Source organism: Saccoglossus kowalevskii, chromosome 18 (genome assembly GCF_978046115.1).
Source record: "Saccoglossus kowalevskii chromosome 18, keSacKowa6.1, whole genome shotgun sequence".
NCBI classification, from domain to species: domain Eukaryota; kingdom Metazoa; phylum Hemichordata; class Enteropneusta; family Harrimaniidae; genus Saccoglossus; species Saccoglossus kowalevskii.
The window spans coordinates 26,155,736-26,173,652 of record NC_140658.1 but is presented as its reverse complement, the minus strand read 5'-3'; the positions used below and the strand labels follow the sequence as shown (position 1 = coordinate 26,173,652).

Below are 17,917 nucleotides of genomic sequence, written 5' to 3'. Positions count from 1 at the left end.
CAACGAATGCTGGTATACCACGAGATTGTGAACAATACACGGCATAAACGTAAGGACGTGAGTGGGTGTATTTCGGCGGTGTGTGTTGGTCATTATATCATATCAACTTCATTTAAATGTAATTCTAAGACATGGAACTAACTAAAGCACCAACAAAACACGCACAAATGCGATAAAGCACGGAAACGTCATAATTGTAGCCGTGGTAAATTAAACGCAAGCCCTGGGACTAGTATACAGAATTCATAGATACATTGAACGATGAGACTAATTTGCATTAGTATTTTGGCGTTCCGGGGTTCTTTGCGAGTAATGCAGTTGACAACAAAGTTGATATGTGTAAAATTGTCTCAATCGACATAGTTACAAATGATACAGATTCAAATTAGTGCCGTACGCCGGGTTGTATTTTGAAGGTCGACCAAACTTCCATCCAGGTTGACGAGCGTGGCATTGCTGACAGCAGTATTGTTTTGACATCGTGTGTGTAATTCTAAAAGAAAATAATGTTCCCATTGGTCTCTTTTGAACCAAGAAATATGCCCCCCACCGTATGTTCAGGCCTACCTATCAACATAAAAACCGGTTTATGCGGTGTATTTTACCACGACTTCCATAATAGAAAAATACTCAAGCACAGTCAGAACGACACATTCGAGCAATTAAATTACTGGTATGATACTAGTAACATATTTTACTTTATATATCTTGACCATCTTCGCCAGTCAAAATTCACTTATTCGATCGTCGCCTCACCATTATACCTTTGCAAAATTCCGAATATAAACATGCCTACACTGTTGATGAAATCAAACACAACGGCACATGCTTTGATACGTTTCTGGGATGAACATAAAATCACGTGTCGCGACGTGTTTCCATGAGAAATCGAACGCGTTAAGACTGCAAAATCACTTGATGTGACTAGTTGTTACAGTAACGTTGATTGATGGATTCGGTCAAATCATTGAAAAAACTGAGGTCAAATATTGCTTTTCCTAACATCGGTGATGCACTATTTCTGATTCTTCCAAGTTTGTTTCACCCATGTATACTATAATATATAATGTTTCTGCTTATTTATTAAGGTCACTGGTTTAATAAAATCCAACATTGATGGCGAGAAAAATAATTATATTCAATAATCGCATGAAATTGAACTGACGGATACATGAAATATCAATTTCTGTTCATACAATAACATATTGATTAAACGCGAGTTGTAATTTCCACTTTTCTCGCCATTGACAAAAGTCGTTCAGTAAATGTGATAGTGAGTTATTTATATATCATAACATGGCTGCTGTATTCGGAGAGTTTTAGATGATATTTGCTATCAGTGTCGTATAGTACCGAACGTGGGTAAGCATATTAGTCTATATTACACACCATACCACATGTATCGCGTGTCGTGATCAAATACTTTATATTAACAATATAATGTTTTCACAGGTGAGAACGTTCGACTTGTAGGTAGTTTCACTCCATTTGAAGGTCGTGTAGAATTACTCTATAACGATACATGGAGTGCAATTTGTAGCGATGGGTGGGGATTTATAGACGCGGAGGTCGCGTGCAGAAGTTTGGGTAAGTATTATTATCAGAATTTTTGAATACCGTGAGGTTTTATGGGCGAGTGATGGCGCACTTTTGTTAGAGCTAATTCAATCATTTATAACCTAAATTCAATAGTCAAGACAGAAGTTGTAATTCATCAAGAATATATGCGACAGTGTTTTAATTGGGTCGCCAGGACCTTCAATTGGTTCTAAAATCTTACAGCAAATTTATGAAACTTTGAACTGGTCAATTTTTGACTCATAAATTAATTGACAGCGTTCTTGCAACCACACGATCGCCGCCTGCCTGCCGAAACATAATAATACTATCTTTACTGTAATGTTTTTATAGGTTTCCCAGGTGCAATGCATATTTATAGTGCATCTGATGATGGACATAGTGTTTTACTGGTTAGTACTGGATGTAATGGAAATGAGAGTACAATATTGAATTGTTTGTACTCAGTGATAGATGAATCTCAATGTTCTACTGGTCATGCTGGTGTATACTGTCATTGTGAGTTGTAATTTAATTAAAATATATATTTGCTAATTATGAGTTTTGCATTATGATATTAGTGTACACGATGGCAGGATAGTGATTATATAACTGTCGAACAAGAAGACCTTGATTGGATTTCAATTCTGGATATATTTATTTGGTTTGAAAATTCAGTCGCCAAGACTGCAATAATGTTGGCAATTTAGAGTTCTAATGTGTGTAAACATTTGTTCTTAAACGTACCAATGTTACATGTACATATACAAAATGGTAGATATTTGTTTTCACACGTCCAATGTTTTTATTCACAAACATTATAATTCGGACAATATAACGTACAATATTATACAAATGCAATTTAGAACAGTCAATGACATTGTCACGGACATTGAACTGGAGGGAAATGTCGAGCTTTTACAAGGGTGTAGATTAGTGTGCATGATGATTAGAGGCAATTGCCGCACGGATTTTTGTTCAAGTATGCAGAACACCGATGTTTGTCTGTCTATCTGTCTTTCTGTCTGGATGGATGGATGACTAAATGTGTTGGTCAAATCTTGTTTCACCAATATCTCAAGAACCAATGAGTTGTTTTAGATGCAATTGAATACACATATATTAAATTATAATCATTTACAAACTGATTATTTTTTTTTAATCTATGCATACATACTAATTGTGTAATTTGCATAATTCAAGTACGTTCACTATGGTAGTTGATATCTTAACTACTTACAGCCTATTGTGTTGATATCTTAATAAATGCGCAAATAAATATTGTTACATTCATAGTATCTGTGTAGTTGCATCACTGATAACATTTGGTTTCAAACTGCCTTTTGTTGATGATTATCTGTCAATCGCTTAATTTGCAGAGTAATTAACTTTTCTAATGGTCAAATACCGTGCGTGTACAATGTTTGTGAATACTAATTAACCTACATGTATTTAGGGTTTTTTGATTATGTAAATTTAAACAACAGTTTGGTCAAATTGCTTGAGGTACGTATCATCAGTTTTAAGTCAACAAGTAAAGTAGCATGAGCAATGTTAGTGCAGAAATGAGTGTATGCTAGTTTTTTAGTAAAGGAATAAAGGAATTCACTTCATGCGTAGAAATATATGTTTTCCCTAAAATAAACTGTGTATGTATTTGTTTTAGCGAGTTTGTTAATTCAAATCTGACATGGGCAAATTCATCATAGCATATACCTGCACATTTTGGATTGCGTTCAGGAAATGACGCAATGTAAGAAAATTACATACTCTAATTCGTGTGCTTTGTCAATGTCATAGATCCTGGCTACACTGGATGTTTTGCAGATGATGATAATAATAATCAGTCTTATATCGGCGGTAAATCCGAGATTGTAAAAAGAATTCATAACTGTATAAACCATTGCCGGAAAGATTTCACATATGCTCTTATTAGAGACAGATCTGAATGTCGCTGTGGTGAAGATTTTCCGGGTGATAACAATCCTTTAGTACGTAATGATCGTTGTAATTCGCCCTGTCAGAACAAAGTGACTGAAATGTGTGGAGGAACTCATGCCAGTTCAGTGTATTCCAGTATGTATTATGTGAATCAATATTAGCTAACACATATTTAATATTTACAAGACCGGTCTTTATGTTATGAACCTTGCATCGCTGATAAAATGGTGTAAATGTGAGGTTAAAATGTTAGTGAACACCTAACATGGACGATTAATTCTTGTGTTTTTTTCTATCTAGCCACTTTAGGTAGTTGTACTGGTACATTTACGAAACTAAAGGTTGGCTGTTTTCGCCGAATTTCCCTGGTAATTACCTCAAAAACAAATATTGTCGATGGACAGTGCAAGTACCTCGTGACTTCGCAATAGAGGTTAAGCTGAGAATGCTGCGTCTTAATGATGGCGCCCAAGTATCATTTTATAACATCAGTGGACTACCTCAAAATCACCCTGTCATACTAACTAATGACAATAGTACATTAAACAATGGAGTGGTGGAATATGTTATTGGCATCACTGTAAACAGCACATTATTGTTGACCTTCACATCAGACAAGAAAGATAACTCATTAGGATTTGTGCTGTATTATGAAGGTATTGTCATTAATATATTATAACATTGTAATTCTAATTATGCCTAAAGTATTTAGTTAGGAGGTTGGACGTTAGTTACCGGGGGTCACCGAAACTGTATGACCCTCCCACACTACACAAACCATTTCTGATCTTACCCAATGTTAAACTAAAAAATATGATGATCCATCCTCAATAATATTGGCATCAACATCTATGTTAATATTCCTGTCAATCAAATTTTGCTAAACAAACTGTCGGGGAATGTGGGAGCACTTATTGTGAAAACATCTACTAAACAATCACTTAACGATCACACAGCTTAAAACACTGGCCAGAAAAGTGACATAGCAGTGTAGCAGCTCATTCAAAAATAAAGATATGTAAATGCAGCAACACCGACACGTATAGGGGTTTGTATTGGAACACATAATGTGCACAATCGCAGGCATGTATGCAGCGGTTTTTTAGAAAGGATACAGAGAACGACATCTTTGCCATATCATCATCTTCATTGGAAAGTCATTACCATCACCGGCCATGGGCTAAAAAACTTTGTTTTTCAAATATCATGAATACTCTTTAAAAGCCATAGTCAAATTACCATAGTCTGTCAATTTAGCACGAGTTCATGAACAACATTTCCAAACAAACAGGAATCAGAATATGCACAACATAGACAATGGTTTTATTCACTGTAATGGTTAATGTTGTAAACAGTTATGCACATATTCCAAGTTAAACCAATGAGGGAGATAAGCTAATAATGAAAATAATGAAACAAAATTACAGTTACATTATGCTGATGCAAAATATTTCTAAGATTAAGCCTGACGGAGTAATGATTATTCAACGTTTTTGAGGGGGAAATCAAAATGAGAAGGAATTTAACATATTAAGCTTAAAATCTGTAGTACTAGTAATCCCTGCTGCATTCATGTGATGCTGAGAGGGAGGGGACGTTCACTTGCCAATTTATTCAAAACATCAAGGGAATGCTTGCAAACTCTTCTTCTTATATAGTAAAAACCATGTATTGATGATACGAATGTTAGTTTCAATTCGTGTGAAACAATATTATTGTCACTGCAATTGTTGACTTTACCGAGAAGGACAAGATTATGATTATGAAGCACATTATCGAGGTCAATGAGAAGAACTTCATATACTACCGGTAATTTAGATTCATAATTAATATAGTTATAAGGCTATATTGAAAACAACATACACAACCGTAAATCATTAAACACAAATCGCATAAGGAAAACATATTACAACGTACATGAACAATACATTACAGGGGTGATTAATCAAGTATTTCCAAATTAGTGAGCACAGTAAAAATAACATACACAACCGCAGAACATTAAAAACAAATACAGGTTATGAAAACATTACAACTACAACCAACGTACATACATACATAAACAATACATTACAGAGGTGATTATCGAATTAGTGAGCACATCCTGTTCCACGTGTGGACTGACTAAATAAATACAGGGGGTTTATCTATAATGCTACTAATACCAACATAGCTGTATAAATAAGATGCGTTCTTTGACTGTTTGGAGGATGTTGATATTTGTAAACCATATGTTGTTTAATACATCCATCCACTTATTACTGACACTCCCAGAATTGCACCAGAAAAAAGTGACCCTCCTTAAACCCTCGGCCTTCCTCTCACTGGTAATTTAAATCAGATATAATACCTCGCTAGGGGAAATGAACCATGGGTGATACTTTCTGATCGCTAAAGCTGTTTGTCTTCTATGTACAACCAAACAACGGGGGTTTGCCTATGTACTACGCCCTATACTAGATGTGTATGTCCTTTCGCTACTATAAGGAGAAGTGTTATACTTACTAATGACTAATACTGTCATATTCCTTGAAAACTATTGCCCGAATCTGCAATTTCTTTTTGGTATGCAGTGACTTCCACTTAAATTCGAGGTTATTTTGAGTACACGGAAATTCTAGTATATTTTCTCGGCCTTGGTTATGGTAGTACCAGTTTGTTGTGCATTTTAATATCCACAATATATTCACGTTCCTCTGCAGCTTTCCAGCCATACCCATGTGATAATGATCCATGCCGAAATGGTGCAACGTGCACGGGTAGTCAGAAACAATTTGTCTGTCATTGCTCAGAAAGATGGGAAGGTACTACGTGTGAAGATAGAGTGAACCCATGCCAAAGGAACCCTTGTGTAAATGATGGGACATGTCAATGGACTGATGGTGATATGTCATACCACTGTGATTGCCCAGATGACAGAGTAGGACAGCATTGTGAGACTGGTAAATGAGTCATTTTATTTCATTTCATATGAATCCTAATTTGACTCATCAATCGAAACAATTATTTATTTATTTGTGGTTCACACGCATAATACTGAATTAAATGACAAATGTAATATGCATGAAGTGAAGTACAATATACAGGTTAGCAACCGCCAAGCTTAAATTGTCATTCCCAATAGTTATAGTAGAACCACGAGGTCGCTATATCGTTAATTAACAGAGAGTTTGTAAAGCCTCAGTTTTGAAACAGTTTGTTAATTAACGATATCGGCAGCGAATTTGGCGAGGTATATGGGATTTTCCTGCAGCCCTTATGAGGGTTGTGTGTCATAGTCTATGTATGTTATGGGGTTGTTGTATGCATATAACATTCTATATTATATTGGTTCAGCCAAATCACCATCTACAAGTACAGCTAGCACCAACACTGCCAGTTCTGAACCTGAAAAGATCAGAAATGAAGAGAATTTAAAATCCATTGGTAAGTTGTGAACAATACTATGAATTCATGATTAAGCTATTCACATATTTCAACATTCTTCATCGACGTAACACTGTATATCAAATTTTGCTGAGCTGGGATATCTTGCGTCTGGGAATATTAAGTATTCTGTTATTGGTCATGTTAAAATTTAGTATATATGACGACGCATACACGAACCTGGCACCCTAACAAATAATAATTCCCGTTTATATTTTACTAAAATTCTAGGAGGCGTGGTCGGAGGAGGGATTGCTGTAACAGTGGTCATAACGATTGTTATAGTTGCAATTGTGCTGGTGCTTCGACTGAAAAAGTAAGTTTTACATTGAACACATCAAATGCTGATTGCTATGAATTATTTAAGTTTCTTTTCGACGTGTTTAGAGTGTAATACATACTGCATGTAAGATTACCTGTATAGATCATATACAATATATGTAATTCAAATTTCATTTCAGGTGTAATTCTCATCCCGCAAAATCTGGCCATACTTCCGTAGAAAACGCACCATACGACGAAGTGTTGGATATTCAAATGAATGAAGAAGAAGTCTACTATTCTAAGATAGAAATAGTCGGAGTAGATGCAAGTGATAACCTTGAAATAAATTACAGTACACATGAATGTAAAGAAACCATTGCTCACTGTATCCAAATGATTGAAAACGAGAAGACCAAGCACCAAACTAAAGGAGATGAGAAACACTCTGACACACATATTGATAACGAGAAGGTTATTGATAACAATGATTATCAATCGATAAATGATAAAACACAACACGACGATACGGTAGAAGGATTCGTAGAAAACAGCATTTACGATTCAGGAAAGGTTATGCTTAGAGCGACTCATGTAAATACTGACGAAGAAGGATTCAAAGACAACGACATATACGAATATGGAGACGAACAAGAGGACTTAACATCAGACAGCATCGAAGGCAAAGAAGAGGTCTCTTCAACGATTCATGTAAAGAATGGCTCATATGAGCCTATTAGTCAACGTGAGAACTACTGCCATCCGAAGAATGATACAGAAGGTTTTGTTGATAATGTTGTATATCAATCAGTACATGATATATTGATTGTAAGCGACCTCGTAGATGAAGACAATAATGCCAATATTTACAATGTCGTAGACGATACCTCATAGGAGACTAGTTTTTTTTCTAACTCTAAGTAACTATGCTGCAAGGGATAAGAAAAAGACTGGTACACGTGCATGTGTACACTACAAATTTGTATGAACAATTCATACAGTTTAGAATTCTTCTAAAGTCATTTATATTTTTTATTTATTATTCGTTACTCACGTATATTCATATTTAATTCAATCATTTCTGATTTGGAAAATAAGATAAGTTTGTGTACATTGTCGTTCTTTGTCATGCCCAGGGTGAAAATTTTATCTATGAGGATTAGAAGATTTCCAACACATTGCATTCGTTTCTTGAAATTCATACAATGCCACTTAGCTACACCACGGATTTGCAAACTGCTTTCTTCACTCTCCGTGAGACCACAGCAAAACCGTCAACACGATCCAGTACAATGTGCAATTGTGAGGTATTATATGCAATATCTCAACTACTTATGTTTTTTTATATTTACTTATTTTTAGTATTTACAAAATTTTCCTCGTTTATGTAGATACTCTATTGGTTTATTATCCAAGATACAAACATCTACTATTACAGTATTCATCCCTTCTCTATGGTAATGAGGCTATGTGTTGAAATATGCAACCATTGAGAAGGCGTATGACGCTGATTCATTATCAATATATTATTACACAGCTTCTGGATATATTGCCTCGTGCAATGGATATTTTAAAACGTCATACTGTTATAAATCAAGACTGGTGATACCAATTGATACCAACTATTGCCATATTGTAATGCTAACTATGAATGAAATTTGTATTAATATTTATATGATATATTAAATACATAATTATATCAAATATGTTGAGAAATGTTAGATTTTATGATGTTTTGAATATTGAAATTTTGCGATTGTTTATCCCTGTCTTACTTTCAATTACAACGGATGTGCTGGAGTGATACAATGAACAAAGGGAAGCGATGAAACTCGTGCACTACTGTGTAAAATCTTCTCGCACCCCTAAAACATTCACTGAGAAATATTGACGTAGCAAATTACGCCATACCGTTGTTCGTTGTTTATTTTACAATATTCATTTACAAGATGATAATTTTGACATTGTTTGGATTTAGTGTTTTACTACCCTGTGCAATAACAAGTTGTTTTGATTATCTTTTCGCATAGTGGGTTGAATGTTCACAAGTGTGTAAACAGATCATGGTACTCCATAATTTTAAAGACATTTTCCGGCTTTCACGACCTCGCACCGACCTTTTTATACAATATCTATCAATATCAATATCAATATATAATATGTACCCAGCTTTCAGTGGCTTGATGCTGTCATACTCCAATTGTCATTATAATCGGTAAGTACACGGTACATCAAAAAGTGGCACAGCGACTATGTTAGAATTTGTATTTGGTCAAGACTGGCATACAGAGTGACGACGCTAGAAGTCCCGGTCAGTAGATGGGAAATCACACTGCCGATACACTCATGGTTACTGGCTGATGACAGTTTTACTAATAATGGCTTCGCGTTAGGAATGTTTTGTACGTGGAGTAGAGGACAGTTCATCGTGGTACCATTTATGGTGCAATAGCCATATGCCATCAATTGATTGCGTTCGTGTAGAATTTAAATATAGACAATATCGAGCACGTCTCGTGATATATCAACTGAGCATAATCGTAGTAGATTCAAATGGAAAAAGTTTTGAAAGGGGAAACCTTTCTAGGCAACTATAATATATGGATACCGTGCACATATATTCATAATATATGTTCTCTGAATACAGACATTAACTATGGAATTCGAGTTTACGTAATCTCAGACATTTCTCCATCCCTGCCGTTTATTTCCTGAATGAACACCCCAACACTGGCGTGCGGTATCGGGTACAAGTAGTATCGCACTTACCCTTGGTCAAACACTATACAATTTATGAACGCCTTCATGTGTATCATGTTAGCAAATAAATACCATGATTGCACTTAGAAGTAAGTTATAACGCGGGACGTAGGTTACGTGTGAGATTATGATAATCACCCTAATCCTTGACATGCGCATATAATGTATCACTGCATCTTTTGAAGAACTCTACACAGTTTAACCTGTTACAAAAAATATCCGCGTCAGTCACCAAAGAGCAGCTTTATCATGCTGGACACTTTGAAGACTGTTATTACTCTCGTCTGTTTGCCTAATCAACTCCTTGGTATCAGAGGTAAGATTTCTACGTATTGTTTGGGTAACCAGGGCGACGATAACATACTGTGTGCCCTATTTGTATTAAGGAAGATAGGGTCAGTTAATTATTTAAAAGCAGCAATATACTATTTAACGTAACTGTATATTATTTTCACAGAGGAAGGGTTTAAAACACGGCGTTCTATCTACGCACACTCCAATGAACTTATTTACAAAATATTTTCTATATTATCATTGTGTTATGCGCACACTATTAATAAGTCAAGACATGTGTCACACCTAGTCATTATCTCATTTGACTGGATCATCATGGAAGCCGACAAAGATGTTTTGTTCAGTGGCACGTAATTTCGGTCGAGTTTTACAGCGCAATAACCTACACACGAAATACTATGACGTCAGCAAAACTTTGCCGTCAGGTTAATAGAGTTTCACAAAAAGCTTCGTTTATATGCCAAAGTTAACTAACGTTCCAACAAAAATAAAAAATTAAATTTTGATACGCATTTAAAAATCTGATTTCTGTATGTAAATGTGTTGTATATCAGTTAGTATTTACATAACGGTTGGTGTGTTTATTACCAATGAAACACAGGTACCGCTTCACATATCATAAAATACAAATGCCTGAACTCTGACCTGTATGTGAACATGTTCACTGAAGGGGTCCACAGGAAATAGTGTGCGATACTACTTCAACAAAGATAGTGTCAACACAGGCTTGTACATCATCATAAATAATGGTATTTATTTGTTACACTTCTGTGTCAGCGTTTCGAATGTAATTCCACTGTAAATATCAAAACATAATCATTCCATTGTTACCAGTGTATGGGATTCTGGTATTCAAATTCCACTGTTGTTATGCAGTGAAACTTGTTAAACGAATAAAGATACAATATATAGTCGAATTGTGGCTTATGTACGGGGAAAACATAATAAATGAACGAATTTGCCCGTGCATCTGTAACTTCAGTGACACAGTCAGATTTTGAGGCAATAAACAGCCGCCGAAGGCTGGTATACCACGAGATTGTGAACAATCCACGGCATAAACATAGGGGAAAGATTTGGGTGTATTGCGTAAAATCGATTTCGGAGGTCTTTTTGACCATTATATTTTATCAACTAAATGTAATTACTAAATGTAATTCTGAGACATGGAATTAACTACAAAACACCAAAAAAATATGCACAAATGTAATACAACCCCAAACGCGATATAGATACATTGAGCTAATTTGACCGAATCCACCAATCAACGTTACTGTAACAACTAGTCGCATCAGTTTGAAATTAAAACCAAAAGATTTTGCTGCCTTATATCACGTCATAGATTAACTGTTCATACATTACCAGATTGATTAAACTAGAGTATTAATTTCCAATTTTCTCGCCATTAACAAAAGTCGTTTAGTTACTAAATATATATATATATATGTTTAATTTTTTAAAAGATCCCTCTCATTAGTAAATAGCGCCCTCACTCAACAATATTTAGAATGAGTCGTTGGTCAAAAGTTGGCTAAGCTTGTTGTACATAGATGCAAATGAGTATAGAAACCATTAATGTTGTAGGGTGTAGATATATATTTATATTTATATCAGAAAATGGCTGCTATATTCGGTGGTTTCAGTTTATCATTGATATCAGAAGTGTCGTATAGTAACGAACGTGGGTAAGCTTATTATACACCATATCATATGTGTCACGTGTAGTCGTGATCAAATACTTTATAGTAATAATGTTTTCACAGGTGAGAAAGTTCGACTTGTAGAGGGTCGAACTCCATTTGAAGGTCGTGTAGAAGTATTCTATGATGATACATGGAGTGCAATTTGTAGCGATGGTGGGATTTTATGGACGCCGAGGTCGCGTGCAGAAGTTTGGGTAAGTTGAATTGTCACATGGTCAACTCCAAAGAACGATGGGTATAGACTTTAGTGATCAATTCATATTATTTGAATACCCTATTTGTCCGATACTCCGCTCTGTGTGGTAATTCGGAAGAAGAATTATTTTTTATATCATAATTGAAAACATCCAAGGCGATTATTTAACACATTATTATAAAGTATTGAACACGTTTCAGCGGTACCATGTTTCAAAGAAACAACAAGAAGTAGAGAAGTAAACTAATCATTAATTTTACCGATTCACACTTGTCACAATCGTACATCATATTCTTGAATATGCGTCATAAACCTCACACAAAAAACATTGGCGCTAGACAAAATTGAATGTTCCAAAACTGACGATACATTTGCAATACAGCACATTTCTGAATTGGATTTTTTGACTCAAAATAAATTGATAGACTTTTTGCGACCAAAAGATCGTCCCACCTGCCGAATCATAAATCAAAATAGGTTTTCCAGGTGCAATGCATATAAAAACTGCATTTGGTGATGGCCATAGTGTTCTACTGGTTAATATTGGATGTAATGGAAATGAAAGTACAATATTGAATTGCTTATTCTCAATGATGGATGAATCACGATGTTCTACTGGTCATGCTGGTGTATATTGTAATTGTGAGTTGTAATTTAATTTAAATATAAATATGGGGTTAGCATTATTATAGTATCAATTAGTTTACACGATGGTAGGGTAGTGGTTATATGTCTGTCGAACAAGAAAGAAAAGCTTGACTTTGACTTTCAATTTTGGTTGTATTCATTTGTTTTGCAAATTCAGTCGTCAAGACAAGAACCATATTGGCACCTTAGAGTTATAATGTGGGTAAAACAATTGTTCTTGAACTTACTCATGTTACATAAACGCACAGAGAATAGTAGATATTTGTTTTCACACGTCCAATGTTAAATATGCTTTATTCACGAACATTACTATTCGGACAATATAACAAGTGCAATTTAGAACAATCAATGATGTTGCCACGGACATTGAACTAGAGAGAAATGTTGAGCTTTTACAAGGGTATATATATTGGTATACATGGTGATATGAAGAAAGTTCGGCACATATTTGTTTTGTTTTTTGCAACATAAAGTAATGTGATACCGTTGTTTGTTTGTCTGGATGAGTATATGTGTTGGTTAAATCTACTTTCCCTAATATCTTAAGAACAACTGTGTTGTTTGGGATGCAGATACTAAATAATTGATTAATATTGTGTAATTATACATGCATACTAATTAAATCATTTGCATAATTCATGTACGTTCACTGTGGTAGTTGATATCTAATATCTATCTAACTACTCACAGCATATTATGTCGATATATTAATAAATGCGCAAAACAATATTACTACATGCATACTATCTGTGTAGTTGCATCACTGGTAACATTTGGTTTCAGACTTCTTTGTGTTGATGATTATCTGTTATCATTAGCCTGTCAATTGTTTAATGTGCATAGTAATTAACTTTTCAGTTTGTTTATTATATATCATAATGTCGATTTTTTCAAATGGCCAGATATCGTGCATGTTACACTGTCTATGAATACTAATTAACCATTTTTGTGTGTTTTTATTTTGTAAATTCAAACAACAGTTCAAGTAAAGTAGCATGAGCAATGTTAGTGCAGAAATGAGTGTATGCTAGTTGTTTAGTGAACATCAAGTAATTCACTTCACGCGTAGAAATATATGTTTTCCCTAAAATAAACTTTATATTTATTTGTTTTAGTGAGTTTGTTAATTCAAATCTGACATGGGCAAATTCATCATAGCATATACCTGCACATTTTGGATTGCGTTCAGGAAATGACGCAATGTAAGAAAATGACATACTCCAATTCGTGTGCTTTGTCAATGTCATAGATCCTGGCTACATTGGATGTTTTGCAAATGATGATCAGCCTTATATCGGTGGCGAATTCGAGAATGTAAAAAGACTTCATAACTGTATCAACCATTGCCGGAAAGATTTCACATATGCAGATCTGAATGTCGCTGTGGTGAAGAATTTCCGGGTGATAACAATTCTTTAGTACATAATGATCGTTGTGATTTGCCCTGTCAGAAAAAGGTGACTGAAATGTGTGGAGGAACTCATGCTAGCTCAGTGTATTCCAGCACGTATTATGTAAATCAATATCAGCTAACACATATTTAATATTTACAATAGCCGTCGTCTTTGTGTTATAGACCTTTATTGCTTTTATATTGCTGATAAAATAATGTAAATGTGAGGGTAAAATGTTAGTGGACACACAACATGATGATTAATTCTTGTGTTTTCTCTATCTAGCCATTTTAGGTAGTTGTACTGGTACTCTTAACAAAACTAAAGGTTGGCTGTTTTCGCCGAATTTCCCTGGTAATTATCTCAAAAACAGAAATTGTCGATGGATAGTGAAAGTACCTCGTGACTTCGTAATAGAGGTTACACTGAGAATGCTACGTCTTAAAAAATGGCGATCAAGTATCATTTTATAACATCAGTGGACTACCACAAAATCACAGTGTCATGCTACCCAATGACAATAGTACATTAAACAATAGAGTGATGGAATATGTTATTGGTACTACTGTAAACAATACATTATTGTTGACTTTCACATCAAACAACAATAAGAACTCATTAGGATTTGTGCTGCACTATGAAGGTATTGTCATTAATATTTTATAACATTCTAATTCCAATTATCAAGTTAAGTAGGAGGTTGGACAGAGATTTAAAGCACATCATCGAAATTGTATGACCCTCTCGCACAATAGGAAATTTCCTACCATTTCCAATGTTAAAATTTGTTTCAGTACTGACCATGAGCTACGTTTTTATTAATGTCATGCATAATCTTTAAAAGCCATATCAAAATTACCACTGTCTGTTAAATTAGCTCAAGTTCATGAACAGCAAACATAATCAGAATAATTTATGTTATGTTGCCAAAAAGGAAAGAAATCAGCTACGCACATATCCTTAGTTAACCCAGTGAGGGAGATAAGCTAACAATAAAACAATACTAAAACGAACTTACAGGTACATTATACCGATGCAAAATATGTCTAAGGTTGAAACTGATTGCATAAAATGTTTACACTTATTTGCAAATATCTAATGACAGGGGCAATGACAACAGCTTGAATTGATAGAATTCTTTCTTATTCATGATACCTTCCCTTCAATTTCCTTCAAGAAAGACAAACCCGTTATTTGAGCAGGGAGCAACTTAATATCGTCTAATGCGTCAAAGAAATACATTTCTCATCATATTTATTCGACTTTTATGGTGGGAAAATCGTGTGATCAAAATGAGAAGTAATGCAACGTGTTCTGGGATGTTGACAACAATTAAATAAGTTGACATTATATAAATTATAACCATGCTGAATTTAATATTGTAATTATTGGACGATGACATTGAGGAAATGTTTAGTTTCTATTTTATATTGTTTTGTTATATCAGAATTGAGTTGCTGAATATTGAATTCAGGTTCGCATATAATGTATTGTCTATTTACAAACACACTTATTGGTGCTACGAACTTTAATCAGTGTGAAACATATATCATGGGTAATATTTCCTGGGTTAAAGCTGTTTGTTTTCTACGTATAGCCATATGTACAACACCCTATACTAGATGTGTATGTCCTTTTGCTACAATCAGAAATACATTTATTTTGTACTTTAAGTTTTCCACTTAACTTGAGGTTGTTTTGCGTAAACGGACATTCTAGTACATTTTCTTGGATGTGATTATACACAATAGGAGCAACATTCAAATATATTCAAATTTCCATAAAGCAACGAAGCATCAGGAGAAAAACATAATGTTAGTAGTTATTTATTTATTTATTTCATACTTGTAGTAATGTTTGTATTGTGAGAACAACATAATACTAATCCTAATCAACATTTTCAATGTGCAAATATGTTTCAAACTATTTTAATATCTATATTATATTCACGATTCTCTGCAGCTTTCCAGTCATATCCATGTGCTAATGATCCATGCCGAAATGGTGCAAATTGCACGGATAGTCTGAAACAATTTATCTGTCACTGTTCAGAAGGATGGGAAGGTACTACGTGTGCAGATAGAGTAAACCCATGTCAAAGTAACCCTTGTGTAAATGATGGGAAATGTCAATGGAGTGATGGTGATATATCATACCACTGTGATTGCCCGGATGACAGAATGGGACAGCATTGTGACACAGGTATGTTGAAACTCGTATGTAGTTTTTAGCCATTACCAGATTATGCAATAGAAAATACTGGGCCTGGCTTCAACTTATCAGGATTGTGATTTACTAAGAACGCGTTGACAACGATTATCCCTGAAATTCGATTTAAGTTATCTATGCACCTTCTCATAAGCAAGCACAGTGTGTTCACTACAATAATGTGTTAGTCGCTAAACGGTGCAACTTTATGATTTATGGTATTTAAGGAGTTTTGCCGGCAATATAACTTCAATATCCAACATAGCTGAAAATACTACTTCATTTTATTTTCCTAATGTATAATCCTAGAAACTATATTGTCAAGAGGGCAATAGCATGTGTCTATTTTCCTGAGGGATTTTGAGTCGACCATCAAATCAGTTAGGTGACAACCGACATTTGAAGCCGGCAATTTATCAGTCCATATTTGTCCCAAAGTTCTTCCATCGACATTTTTTTCTCGTGTTGGTAACGGTCAATATATATATATCGATGTTCCCATTCTAAACTATGTAACGAATGTGCGTAAAAGTGAATGCATGTAGCAAATACAGCTATTTCGCCGACACTATGTCTTTATACGACATTTTACTTAGATGCATCCTTGTCACCATCCAGTGCGATATCATTATCGACAGTAATTCTAAAGCCCACTACTGAAAACAACAACAATTTTGGGACGTCAATATTCATTGGTAAGTTATGCATGATAGTAGACGTATATGCAAATATATAATTTCAATTTTTGAATTTATTGTATGATACAAACGTGTTAAATACATTGTAAGAGCATTGGTATATGTAAATGCATTCAATGAGTAATCGACGAATTACATAGTATTCTATATGTATGTCAATCAATACACATATAATCATATACTTAATTTATAGGACTCACCGGTGGAGGGATTGCTGTAGTTATGGTGTCAATAATTATTGTGGTTTCAGTGGTGGTAATTCTCCGAAAGAAAAAGTAAGTAATTTAACACAAAATATATAAGATGGTGTGTTCTAAGATCTAATTTTGCCCTTCTTGTCATTCGAAAATTTGCTCAGATTATTATATTATTAAAAACCCAGTCTGCAATACAAATGTTATCATTATGTAGTGAGACTACAATCTTAGTGTTGTGCTTTCAGGACAGAATCGAACTCAACACAGTCATCACCAACTTTGGACAAGAATGCCGACTACGAGGGGATCGATATTAACACGATTGATGATGCAACCTACACCAAATTTAATATAATTGGACTGGAAAGCAACGGCTACGAAGAAGTACACAGTATCAGAACTCAGTCGTCAATGTAAGACACTATAAACAATGATGATGAAGTCCTAAAATCCAATACAAAGAGCAATAGGATATGAACACTAGTACTATGCAAGATATTAGCCCTGCGTGGGCATTATGGGTAATGATTGTCTTGTAGATGGTACACCAAATGACAAATGACCAAAATGGGGATTATTGAGAAAAGTGTGTACTAGTCTCTAAATTTACTATAATGAAAATGATAATCTCTAT

General features: G+C 34.6%; 1 protein-coding gene across 1 annotated transcript; it reads left to right on the top strand.

Annotated features, from left to right (window-relative positions):
• Window positions 1–3,943: 3,943 nt before the first annotated feature.
• Window positions 3,944–8,079, top strand: LOC146731987 (uncharacterized). Its single transcript, XM_085493039.1, has 5 exons — window positions 3,944–4,154; window positions 6,201–6,440; window positions 6,835–6,924; window positions 7,156–7,240; window positions 7,386–8,079. Exons 1-5 carry the CDS (start codon window positions 3,944–3,946, stop codon window positions 8,077–8,079), a joined length of 1,320 nt encoding a protein of 439 aa, XP_085349165.1.
• The last annotated feature ends 9,838 nt before the right edge of the window (window positions 8,080–17,917 follow it).

Coding starts and splice junctions, on each gene's coding strand:
- LOC146731987 (XM_085493039.1), top strand. CDS start 3,944: ATGCTGCGTCTTAATGATGGCGCCCAAGTATCATTTTATAACATCAGT. Junction 4,155..6,200: donor ATTTGTGCTGTATTATGAAG/GTATTGTCATTA, acceptor GTTCCTCTGCAG/CTTTCCAGCCATACCCATGT. Junction 7,241..7,385: donor CTGGTGCTTCGACTGAAAAA/GTAAGTTTTACA, acceptor ATTTCATTTCAG/GTGTAATTCTCATCCCGCAA.